The 11447-nt window shown below is 34.5% G+C and overlaps 1 protein-coding gene and 1 pseudogene across 1 annotated transcript; one reads left to right on the top strand and one right to left on the bottom strand.

Annotated features, from left to right (window-relative positions):
• Positions 1 to 496: 496 nt before the first annotated feature.
• Positions 497 to 4429, bottom strand: LOC112006406 (protein disulfide isomerase-like 1-5; annotated as a pseudogene).
• A 3059-nt stretch (positions 4430 to 7488) lies between these two features.
• LOC112006424 (uncharacterized) lies at positions 7489 to 10850 on the top strand. Its single transcript, XM_024038688.2, has 6 exons — positions 7489 to 7741; positions 7922 to 7942; positions 8043 to 8152; positions 8317 to 8395; positions 8505 to 8629; positions 10609 to 10850. The coding sequence occupies exons 1-6, from the start codon at positions 7732 to 7734 to the stop codon at positions 10642 to 10644; spliced, it is 381 nt and encodes a 126-aa protein (XP_023894456.2). The 5' UTR covers positions 7489 to 7731; the 3' UTR covers positions 10645 to 10850.
• The last annotated feature ends 597 nt before the right edge of the window (positions 10851 to 11447 follow it).

Here is an 11447-nt window from a genome sequence, read left to right as displayed (position 1 = left end):
ACACACACTTCAAAACAATTATACCTAGAATTCACAAACTAAGCAATTTTTATTATCTAGAATTCACAAACTAACGCATCACCAAAAAAAAAAAAAAAAAAAAACATAATTTAAATATGCATAAATATTAGGAGGCATGGCATCTAGCGAAGGCCTAAATTGCAACACACTAGATCTTCATCAACACCTTCTAATAGGCATCCCATAATTAATAGACAACTTTGGAAATTATAGATATCCAAAAGTACCACACTAGCTTAATTTCAGGAGAATCATTTCATCTTCTATAAGTTCTTTATCCCCGTTACATCATTATCAATAGCATATTTTAGTAAGCAGCTATCATAGGTAAAATCCTCTATTCAGCCTTGTTAGGTGTGAGGTCTACAATACCTCTTCATAACAGTACTTTTATGCAGATTTGAAACACAGTACATGCAGGTCTTTCCACCTCCATACATTACTCCTAATCTTTTCAATATCACAATGATCAACCTCATAGTATTAAACTTGAAAGGAAATGAAGGAAATACATATAATATTGAAAACAAAAATCAAGAAACAGGGAAAGTATAGTAAAGGAAATATCAGCAACCTGAAGTTGGACAGGACTGGAAGAAACTCTGGTAGAATTTAGCTCAGTCAGTTCGGTAACCAATGGCAACTTGTTGTAGTCCAAGAACTGTAATATTTTGTCCATTTTGAAGGTCCCTTCTGCAAATCCAAACAAATTCGTGACTCATTCCCTCAGTAAATTACAGCCAACTTGTGTAATTTTCAGGAAACATGTAAGAACCGAAGCATTAGACAAGTTATAAGTGTCAGAGTACATCAAGAAATATCAATCCCTTTTGAATAATTGAAAGGTGAGCATCATAAAGGAGAAATTTCAAAATTAACATATACACTTTTTTTTCTTTTATAAATAAAATGTCACTAATTTGTCTTTCCAGGAAAACAACACGAGTAACAGATTTATTATCACCAAATCAGATACTCACCATATGGAGTGTATCTTTCTGGCTCACTTTTAACAATCCCCAGGAAATGTTTAGTATCTTTGATATCTGGGAAAAGAACTGTGGCAACATCAATGTTGCTTGTTTCAACAAACTGGATTTTGTTGTCAGATATTGCTGCTTTAACAAATTCATCATAATCAGGTCCCTGTGTATATCTCTTATTATGGCAGTCATGACTTATAAGAAACCTTATCCTCAAAAAAGATAAATAAATAAATAAGAAAACCTTCTATTTCTTGTATTCATGAAACTTTGCATGCCATTATTAATAAATGAAAAAATTGTGATAATTTGATGTAATGTACCATATTCTACAACTCTTGATTTCTTACATTATATCACTATTAACAAATTCTTGACTGTCTACAAAGCTCAACTCAACTCAATCCAACTAAGCTAGTTCCAATCAAATTGGGGTTAGCTTAATGAATCCTTCTTCAACTAATCTATGTTGATGTCGCGGAAGCCTAAAGAAAAGCACACACGATACTCTCTTGATGAAACAGAAACTAAACTGTTAGTTTCTAGTAGTAAACCTCAAATCCATGAGGAGTTTCCCTGAATCAACAAGGAGATAAAATTAGAATCCACCAGAAGAAAATTTGACAAAACGTCTGTGTTTATTGATAACAATCTATTTTGCCTCTGATAGCTACAAAACATATAAATACTGAGAAAAAACGTTTAAAACCCTAATTCACACTAATTAAGCGATTAGGTGACAAAATTACTGAATTTTACCAAAAATGGCAAAATTGAGTTAAATGGCAAAATTCGCACTTCTTGCGCCCCTGCTATTCTAGGAAGGCACGTGATGTCTGTTCTACATCAATGTCAGCCACACGCATCCCTTTCCACCATCCTCTCTTTCTGAAATCATATTCTTTGTAACCTCCCTATATGTATCCTTTACTAGATCCACTTATGTTATTTTAGGCCTCCCCTACATTTTACTACTTCTACTTGAATTAAATCACTCTTCCTCATGCAACTAATCAGTATACGTGCGTTACTAAATTATCTTAAGTGACTCTCACTCATCTTTTCCTTATGCCCCAAAGTTCTACATATTCACCCACAATGCTTAGAAACTATTAGCAAAAAGAAAATCTTAACTGCTACTCATATATGTATATATTTGATGGGTAATAATTTTAACTGCTGCTGATATGCCAATTGCTTGTTGATTAGGTGTCACCTAGCTGTTTCATTCTACCACCGCAAAATAAAATCAAAAGAACGAAATAAGTGGTCCAGCCAACCAAGATGATTCTTGGTGAAATGCTAGGCAATGCCGTAACTGCTCTGGACCTAAAGCATTGTCTATCTTTCACATAGGCCTTGTTTGCATATGCTTATATGCTTACATTATTATACATACGTATATTTAACTAAGCCATTCTGCACTATTTGTATCTATAATTGGATTTTACATATTAAAAATCTTACTCCCCACCGCAATGCTGGTTAAAGACCAATTTCAACTATACTATTTAAGGTCAATTATGAGTAATTTATTGAACTCAGTTCCATTCCAACCCCCTGTTACAATGCCTGTACTTACATGAAAGTATATCAAATTCAAGAAACAAACTGCTAACCTAGTAAAGAGATACGTTCATAATAAATGAAAGAACAATCAGACATATGCGACCTATTGAACAGGTTACCACTGCTTTGAGCAGACAAAATAGGGGAAAAAACAGAGAGATTTTGAAGAAAGAGAGTTTGCGATTCTAATTGGTTCTTCTAGTCATGTAGTAAATTTTCCTCAATAAATTGTCACAATATATCAATTATTTTTCAGTTTATGCTTGCACATTCCATTGTAGTCATATCACTTCCAATACCTAAGTTTCAATGGTTGTAGGAGATATTTCAAAAGAATAACTAGCTGTTAGTGAACAAAGTCTAAAGACAACAAGTGCTACTAACAAGTGAAAGGACTAGATTCAGCATCACCAAGTGTCATTTAACAAAAATAGGTAAGAGAAAACCGAATCTCGGAAGTAAAGAACAAACTTGTTTTGAGCATCGCTTCTCAAGTTTCCAATAGTTTCATTCATGAACCATGAAATATAGTTAGACCACTATAGTAAAAGATTGATACGACGCCTTTTTAACTCACAGTAATGTTTCCCTTTTAACATAATACTGGTCACAAGAACATAAATACCATCAAGGCAAGAACATGGCATGAATTATATAAATAATATATTCATGGTTCGATACTTTTATTTCTTCATTCTTCTGGTAAAATTCTTAAAATGATTCAAATTTACATACCTCAAATTTCTCAAACAGGCCAATAACAAATGTGTGGTACTTTTTAAGAAATTCGTCTGCCTCTGCCACTGACCTTATTTTAATAAGAGGTACGCCAGTTTTTTTCCTTGCCCAGATCACTATTTCTTCCGTGAATAAAAGTGAACCCCACAAACACATTAAAACATATATATATATATATATATATGCCTTGACAAGATACAAAAATTCATTCAAAAAAAATTGTTAAACTATAGCGTAGACTATTATGAAAGCACCATTAAGGAAAAGCTATTTGATTTAAGTTGAATAAGTAACACTATAAGAAACCAAATACAACATGAATGAACCATAAGTTTATAGAACAAACCATCCTATGCAGGGCATAATAATGAATGAGAATTATGAAACTGTATTGATCTAATAATTATAGTTTGACAAGGAGAGTAGCTACTCACGCTTGAAGTCCACCAGTGTACGCTTGAGAAGTACCATTGACAAACAGAAGTGAAGTAGGAAACACTTTGATCCCAAGAGTGGAAGCCGCCTTGGTATGCTGGTCGGCATCAAGCTTAGCCATCAAAAGGGGACTCCCCAATTCCTTGAGTGAAGTTGCAGCCTCAGCAAACTGAGGCATAAGCTCAGCACTCCTTGCACACCAAAAAGCATAACCCAGAATCAGCACAAACTCATTCCCATCAATGGCCCTCTTAGTATTATCATTGTTAAGCTCAAGAACAATCCTCTGGGCATTGGTTAAAACCTCAGCCTCTGATGACCTCACACTGTGTGACCCTTCTTGTTGTTCTTGTCTCTCTTCCTCTTCTTCCAATGCTATAAGTTCCTCAAGACCCTCCAAATCTTCTTCATCGTTCGCATTTTGGGGTGGGCTCAGAAGCCTTGACGGTGATGAGAAAACTCAGTAACAGGACAAGAATGAGGGTGAAAAAGATGAATCTTGAAGCGGGTGTTTTCTTGTGAACATGGTGATTGTGAAAGCTATATATGAACGTTTGGTTTTTCGAGATTTGAGGTGGGAATTTTGGATGAGATCTGTGTTAGGACATGAAGGTTATTGAGAAGCTATATATATGAATCAAAAGAAGTTCTTACTGTTGGAGCATTTACGTTGGTGGAGCCATAATTTTAGCTATTTAGCTCCACTAAAAGTTACTTTATCTATTTTACTTTCTCACTTTATAAAACACCCAAAATCAGTGATTTTATTTTAGCTATCAACCCAATAAAATAATATAAATAACAAAATAAAAATAATATATCAACTACAATAAAATAATATATTCACAACAATAAACTATCATCACAACCACCGCAACCACAATTGCCACTGCCACATAATAGCATGCAAACAAACCATGTACTTCCATGCAAATAGAAAACTCCCTATAAATTTCCCAAACTAACCATGTACAATAATAAATTATAAATAACAAAATATAAAATTTTTGCACACAGAAAATTCCCAAACTAACATTTACACCAATAAATTAGAAACAAAATAGAAAAATTTCCTTGCAAACAAAAAATTCCAATCCCAAACTAATCATGTACAGTAATAAATTAGAAACAACAAAATATAAACTTCTTGCACGTAGAAAACTCCCTGAAAACATATACTTCCCTACAAACAAAAAAATTTCCAAAACAATTTCCAACATGACATTTATTGTAATAAATTAGAATCAATGGAAAACAAAAACCCCAAATCAAAAACCCTAAGCATTACATGATGAAGAAGACAAAGATAACTCGCCTGTCAACGGGGAGCAAGCTTTGAAGCAATTGGTGGCACCCAAAGAGAGAAGAGAGGTTGAGATGGGTTGGAAATATGTCGGTGTGGGTCAACTTGGGACTTGGGGGTTGGGGCTTGGGTTGGCGACAATTGGATGAACAACTATGGGTCGGCGTTTGGGTAGGGGAGTTAGGCAGTGAGGAGTGGAGGAAGATCAGCAAGCTTGGTCTGTGGCAGCTGGGCTCGTGCAGATCAGCAATGGAGGAAGAGAGAAACTCATAGTGGAGATGGTGAGAAACAGTGAGGAGTGAGACAATTAGATGGATCAAAATGCTATTTTGGATTGGTTTAGGCCCTGTTTGGCTTGTCACTCACTCATATCCCAAGAGTCATAACTTAAATCTTCTCACTCAAACTCATATCCCAATATCTCACAACTCTAACTCAATAAAACCCAAAACTCACTCATATGCTCGTTTGGCAGCTTGTTCTCACAGCTATCTCAAATTCAAATCCTAACTTTCTGTCACTATTTAGGTCCCACATAGCATTGATTGCATTACTATGCTCTACAATAGCCAAGCCCTACCCGTGTGTAATACCTCTCTCCTTTTCACACCATTCCCACAAAAAATCTCATCAGCTTCTCTCTCCATTCTCTCCCTAACTTCTCTGTTATCTGCACCTCTTAAACCCCAAAGCCAAAAGACCACTGATTATTCAACTCCTCCATCCTTGCCCACTTGCGCCTCTGCCATTCTCTCCCCAATGCATCATCGTCCTTCCTCATCCTTGAACCTAAGCGCCGCTACACCTCTAAGAGGACGTTACAACTCCATCTGCCGCAACACCTACGCCCCTGAAACTGAGCCTAGACAACCACCATCACACATTGAGAACTCTCTCTCTCTCTCTCTCTCTCTTTCTCTCTCTCTCTCTGAGCATTTTGTGTATGGGTGTGATTTAGGTCTCAAATTTATGTATTCGAGTAAGTAAATTATGGGTTTAATTTGTTAAACTTATTTTATTCTTTTTAATTTTTGAGGAATAAGGAAATGGAGGAACATGGAAAAAAAAAATCAAAATAAAACTCAGCAGCTTCAGGCATGTAAACATATGGAGGGGGAGCGTTTGGGTCTCAATGGAAAATGGAATCGGTGAATGAAGCTGACCTAAAGCTGGGCCTTGTGCTGATCGGCGGAACTGGAGCTTATTTCAGTTGTCTTGTGCTATAGGTTTGGGAGAAGGAAAAGGGAAAGTGATGAAGTGCAAGTGGTGCGGGTGGTTGGGAAAGTAATGAGATAAAAGATCCGTTAGAGCTTCAGCCTACAGTCTACACATTGCTGTGGGACCCGTTTGTGTTGAATATTTACCAAAATTGCCATTGAGTTAACATAACCCATAACTTGAAAACACGTTGGAGCTGTTTCTGAATTTGTTAACCCATATCTTAAAAAAGTGAGATCTTTTAACTGAGTGAACTGCTTGAAAATCATCCAAACAATGTCACTACCCGTGGGCCCCACTGATTTTGGGTTATGAGTTAACAAGACTCAAATTTGTTAACTCTGTTCACCAAAATCCAAATAAGGCCTTAGTTGTTCATTAGAGCATTTACGTCAAAGATGTGAAAAATGCTAAAAGCTAAATTTATCATCTTATTCCACAAAAATCACACCACAACAAATCTACTATACTCAAAATATTTAACATCTCAGTTACAGTAGACTGTCATTTATAACAGTCTACTATAGCTTAAATCTTATAATTTTTTTTTTATTATTACTACCCTCGGACTATTATTTTGGGGTTTTTTGCCGTGGGTTGTGGCTGCCACAATGGTGGTAGTGGTGGCTGATGGTGGTTGTTTTAGGTTTTTTTTTTTTTTTTTGGTGGTGGGTTGTGGCTGCCACGGTGGTGCTAGTGATGGTGAATGTGGCTGACGGCTGGTTGCTATGAATTTATGTGTGGGTTTGTGATGGCTTGGGTGGTGAGAATAAAAAATAATAAAAAATAATATTTTAATGAAGTGGAAAAAAAAAATAGAAGTTTTGATGTTAAGTGTACCGTAAAGTGATATGTTAAATGCTATAAAGTTGGTTTTTTATATGTTAAATGCTAAAATTTTTAGAACCCTTGACCGGAAATGCTATGCACACTAGCATACTTTTTTTCTTTTCTTTTTTTTTGATAGGCACACTAGCATAATTAATATATACAGATTAAAACTGCACCGTTTTACTCTAGTTTTAATTTTATTGTTTTTTAAACATAGGCATCAAAACGTTGTAGTTTTATTAGGTTTTGAAAAAAAATAAATAAATAAATAGCAACGTTGTCGTTTTGTTGCTACGTATTCTGTTACCATATAATCTTTCTTTTCTCCTCTCTCACCTTAACTCTCCTTAACTCGCCTGTCGTCTCTCAACTTTCACCAAGTGCCGCCGACCACCCAATGGCAGCAAACCACCAGTAAAAATATTGATGTTACCTTCAGTAATTTGTTATTTTTTGAGGGATACATATGTAATTTGGCCTTTTTTGTTGTTGTAGTATTTATGTATATATTTTTTACGGAACGAATTGAAGTGAAGAAGGAGATCTATTTCAGAACACCTAGAAGCCGTCCCCCAGACAGACTGTTTATTGGCGTAGCTCCATCTCTCTGTCCTTTTTATTAGGAACGAAATCATGTCTCGAGGTCTGTTAATTTTCTCTCTCCAAAGATGATTTCATTGTATATGTTTTTATTTTTCCTTCTCAAAAGTTTGTATTCGAAGAAAAGCATTAATTTTTTTGTTCGAAATATAGAAAACTGTTGGTCGATTTGATATTTGTTTGGAAAATTTTGATGTTTTATTTTATGCGTTGTTTTTGGCAGGAAAACCTTCTCTAGACGAACGTAAGTGTGAAAACATTTTTTGGGTTTTTTCAACTTCTCTACATAGATAGCATTTACTCTTATGTTGTTACCTTAACCCTTCTCTTCTCTATCTCCATAGTTACTACATGCGCTGCAATTATATTCGGTATGGCTTCTTTGAAGAGGTCTGTTTCGCAGATAAGACCACGCAGGCATCATTGCGATACTGTACATCGACTCCATTTCGAGGTACGATTGATAGTCATTTGGAAGGGTTATACTTATAGTTTTATTTAAACAAACTTTTTTTTTTTTAATCTCTTTGGAGAGCTTTTTAGTACTGTCTTTAAAATTTTTTATTATGATTATCGTTTAATTATTTTTTCCATGGTTTTCTTTGTTCTGTTTTTCAGTGCATGATTGGAGTCACTGATAGCAATATCTGTGATACCTATTTCCAACTGAATGAAGAGTGCCGTGATTATAAGAGCAGTTTGTAAATCTGATACTTTGTTTTGGTTCTTGATAATTTTCAGCATAACTAGAACTTTTTTTTTTTTTGTCTTCTCTTCAGTGTGCTGGTTGTTGCTTTTTATTGCAGGGTGGAAGGAATCTATCCAGAAGGAAGCAACTGCTAATGGTTTTGCCAGTGCTCAAGAGTACTTTATGCATAAAGAGTCCCAAGACACTAGGAAATGCAGGTCGCGTTATAGGGTATACAAAGAGGTAAACTTTGTTTATATTAAAAACTTCTAAACATTTTCTTTATATGATATAATTACCCATTTCTTGGCTTTTATACACAAAGTATGAGTTATAAGGAATATATTGTTTCTGGTATGAATCGTACGGTTTTAATTACTTCCTATCCTAATTTGAATCCTTTTACAAAATTTATTTCCTTGTCTATTGAGTTTTGTGATAAATTGTTGTATCCTTTTCAATCGTATGAATCAAGAATCAAGTTTATGGCAGCATCAATGTGGACGCCAAATGAGTTATAACATTAATCATTCATTTGTCTTATTCACTTTATTATTAATTGTAATTTGTAAATAACGACAATGGTATGGTATGGATATTTAATCATGCAGCCTTCCAACTTGTAAATGTTGATAATGTTGGAATACTTTTGATTGACATTCATCAAAATTTAACTATTTTTGTGCATTGTTGTTTCGTGTTTGTCTATACAGTATAGATTTGGCTAAAATATAAGGTTCTTAAGAGGACACGTTATAGAAATTGTTCCTTGTGCCTTGGAAAACTTGTGGATTTAGGTTTTGATATTACAGAAGAAAAGAATGATTTTTTATTATTATTGTTTAATTTACGTAAATTTTCTGACATTCAAACCAATAATTTCGGAATGAGGCATGGTCCCCTGCCAATTTCAAAATAAATTCAGGGTTAAATGGTTTGGAGTTTGTAAGGTTTGAATCTTGCTAGCTATTGGGTAGGGAAAATATGTGGGGCATTTTATGTACAAAAAGATAAAGATTCTATAAACATCCCAATGGATTCGCTAGATGTAAACCACAGGCACGAGAACAATCAATAAAGTGCCTATAAATGAGGCAAGAGGCTGATCCCCTGTGCTTTGCCAAGCCGTCAAAAGTATGCCTAAACTGAACCTAACACCCCACTCCAACCTCAAACCTAATATGCTGCTGACCAAACAGCTTCCAACCAATCCAAATACCCCTTCAAAGACCGCAACTATAAGAGCTCCTCCCTAACTTTGGATTCCAACGACCCCACACGTCTCCAAATATGCATTGTCTCAACTCCAAATTGTCACTGGCTTGATTAAAGATAGGAAGCTTATAGATCCTTCATTAGCAATAGGTGCACACACCTTATCCCATATACTATCAAATTATGCTTAATCTCATCCCCCATTCCATTCCATAATAATGCCGCTGCAACTTGTAAGTCTTACTACTCACATTAGTAGTAAACAAGGGGAAAAGAAACTAGGAAAGCTCTGAAAAAACTCTTCAATAAATAACAAATTTTAATGAGAAAAGATTATGTATATCACAGTTCTGAACTAGTCAAAATCATACGTTTGTGATTGATGAAATCTTGATCAAATGAACCCATTTGCGTATGGTTATTATGCATGAATTATGTGCATTCGCCCTTATGTCATGTATGAGCTCTAGTTCAACTGGCTTGTCCTCCAATTGTTATGTTTTACTTATCATGTTCACTTGGTTTATTTCCTTATAATTAACAACATTTATTCATGTAATCGAGAATTATAATTCTAATGAATATGGGAATTATTTTTATGTGCTTTTATTTTTATTATTTTTAATTTAATTTATTGGAAAAAAAATTGACACTGTAGTACAAGATGTCGTAAAAAAAAAAAAAAAAATCTAGAATTGGAACATATAAGGTGTGAAATAGAAATAATTTCATTCTTGGTTGTTGAAAAAGAAATAAATTTTTCCATGTGTTCCCTTGGATTTTTAGGGTTTTAGAACATTAGTTTTATTACGACTAAATAAAACTAAACAACTAGAACCATTAGGTTAGAAGCAATGTGATTTGTAAAATAGAATTAGCATTTTTTTCCTTATAGAGAGAGTTGGAATGGTATTTTGTCTAGAAAAGTTATTTTGCTCTATTATTGCATGTTGCAATAATTGTTTGTTCAAGTTTATATTAATTGTTTTCTTTCTTCAATTATGCAGTGCATTAGCAAGGGCGTTATGAAAGTAGATTTGTGATGTATACCGCAATGACTGTAAACAATTTAAAGGCTCTTAATTGCAATGCCGTGGTGTTCCCATGAATGTCGAATAGCAAGCTGAAATCTGTTAATTATGCCAGTATAAACTATAAAAAGATTGTTTGGAGTAATTATTAAGTTAGATTAATGCTTCATTATAAGTTACTTTGCATGTAAAGATGTGGTATTATATACTAATATATATTTGGGCATATAAAGAATATGTGCCTTTTTGCTTTCCTTTCTTTCCTTTATTTTTTTTGGGAAAATTTGTGTGACAATAAGCTCATCGAAGGCCAAAAATCTATTTGCAAACCAATGACCATCTGTTTGGATTGGAATTAACTGGAAGTTTCTATTCTTGATTTAAATATTGTGACATATTCCCCCTCACAAAAAAAAAAAAAAAAAAAATGTTATTTAAAAGAGTCAATGCATTTGGTTGATGCCAATAATTTGATATAGGACCATTGCTATTAAAAAGTTTTGAGTCTACTTTTATACCCATAAGACCATACCCCCGTTGCCTAATTCATTGTTCAAACCCAACCCCCCCCCCCCCCCCCCACCCCTCTTTCTTCCCCTCGCTTTTTTTAAAAATAAAAAATTTCTCGACTAGTCAAATGTATGATTCATTAGTCTGATCTAATTTATATAACTAAGATTAAGTATATAAGAGAGGCAAGACCATACCAAAGAATTGATCCAGCTGTTGACGAGGATGTGTTGTAGTTTGGGGTACAACCTATGGACCTGTGTTGAGAATAGGATTATAAGATGGATTGATGCGTTGGTGTACAA

Source organism: Quercus suber, unplaced genomic scaffold (assembly GCF_002906115.3).
Source record: "Quercus suber isolate HL8 unplaced genomic scaffold, Cork oak 2.0 scaffold_149, whole genome shotgun sequence".
NCBI classification, from domain to species: Eukaryota; Viridiplantae; Streptophyta; class Magnoliopsida; order Fagales; family Fagaceae; genus Quercus; species Quercus suber.
This window is presented reverse-complemented; position numbering and strand designations above follow the sequence as displayed.

Coding starts and splice junctions, on each gene's coding strand:
- LOC112006424 (XM_024038688.2), top strand. Junction 7,943..8,042: donor AAAACCTTCTCTAGACGAAC/GTAAGTGTGAAA, acceptor CTATCTCCATAG/TTACTACATGCGCTGCAATT. Junction 8,153..8,316: donor TACATCGACTCCATTTCGAG/GTACGATTGATA, acceptor TCTGTTTTTCAG/TGCATGATTGGAGTCACTGA.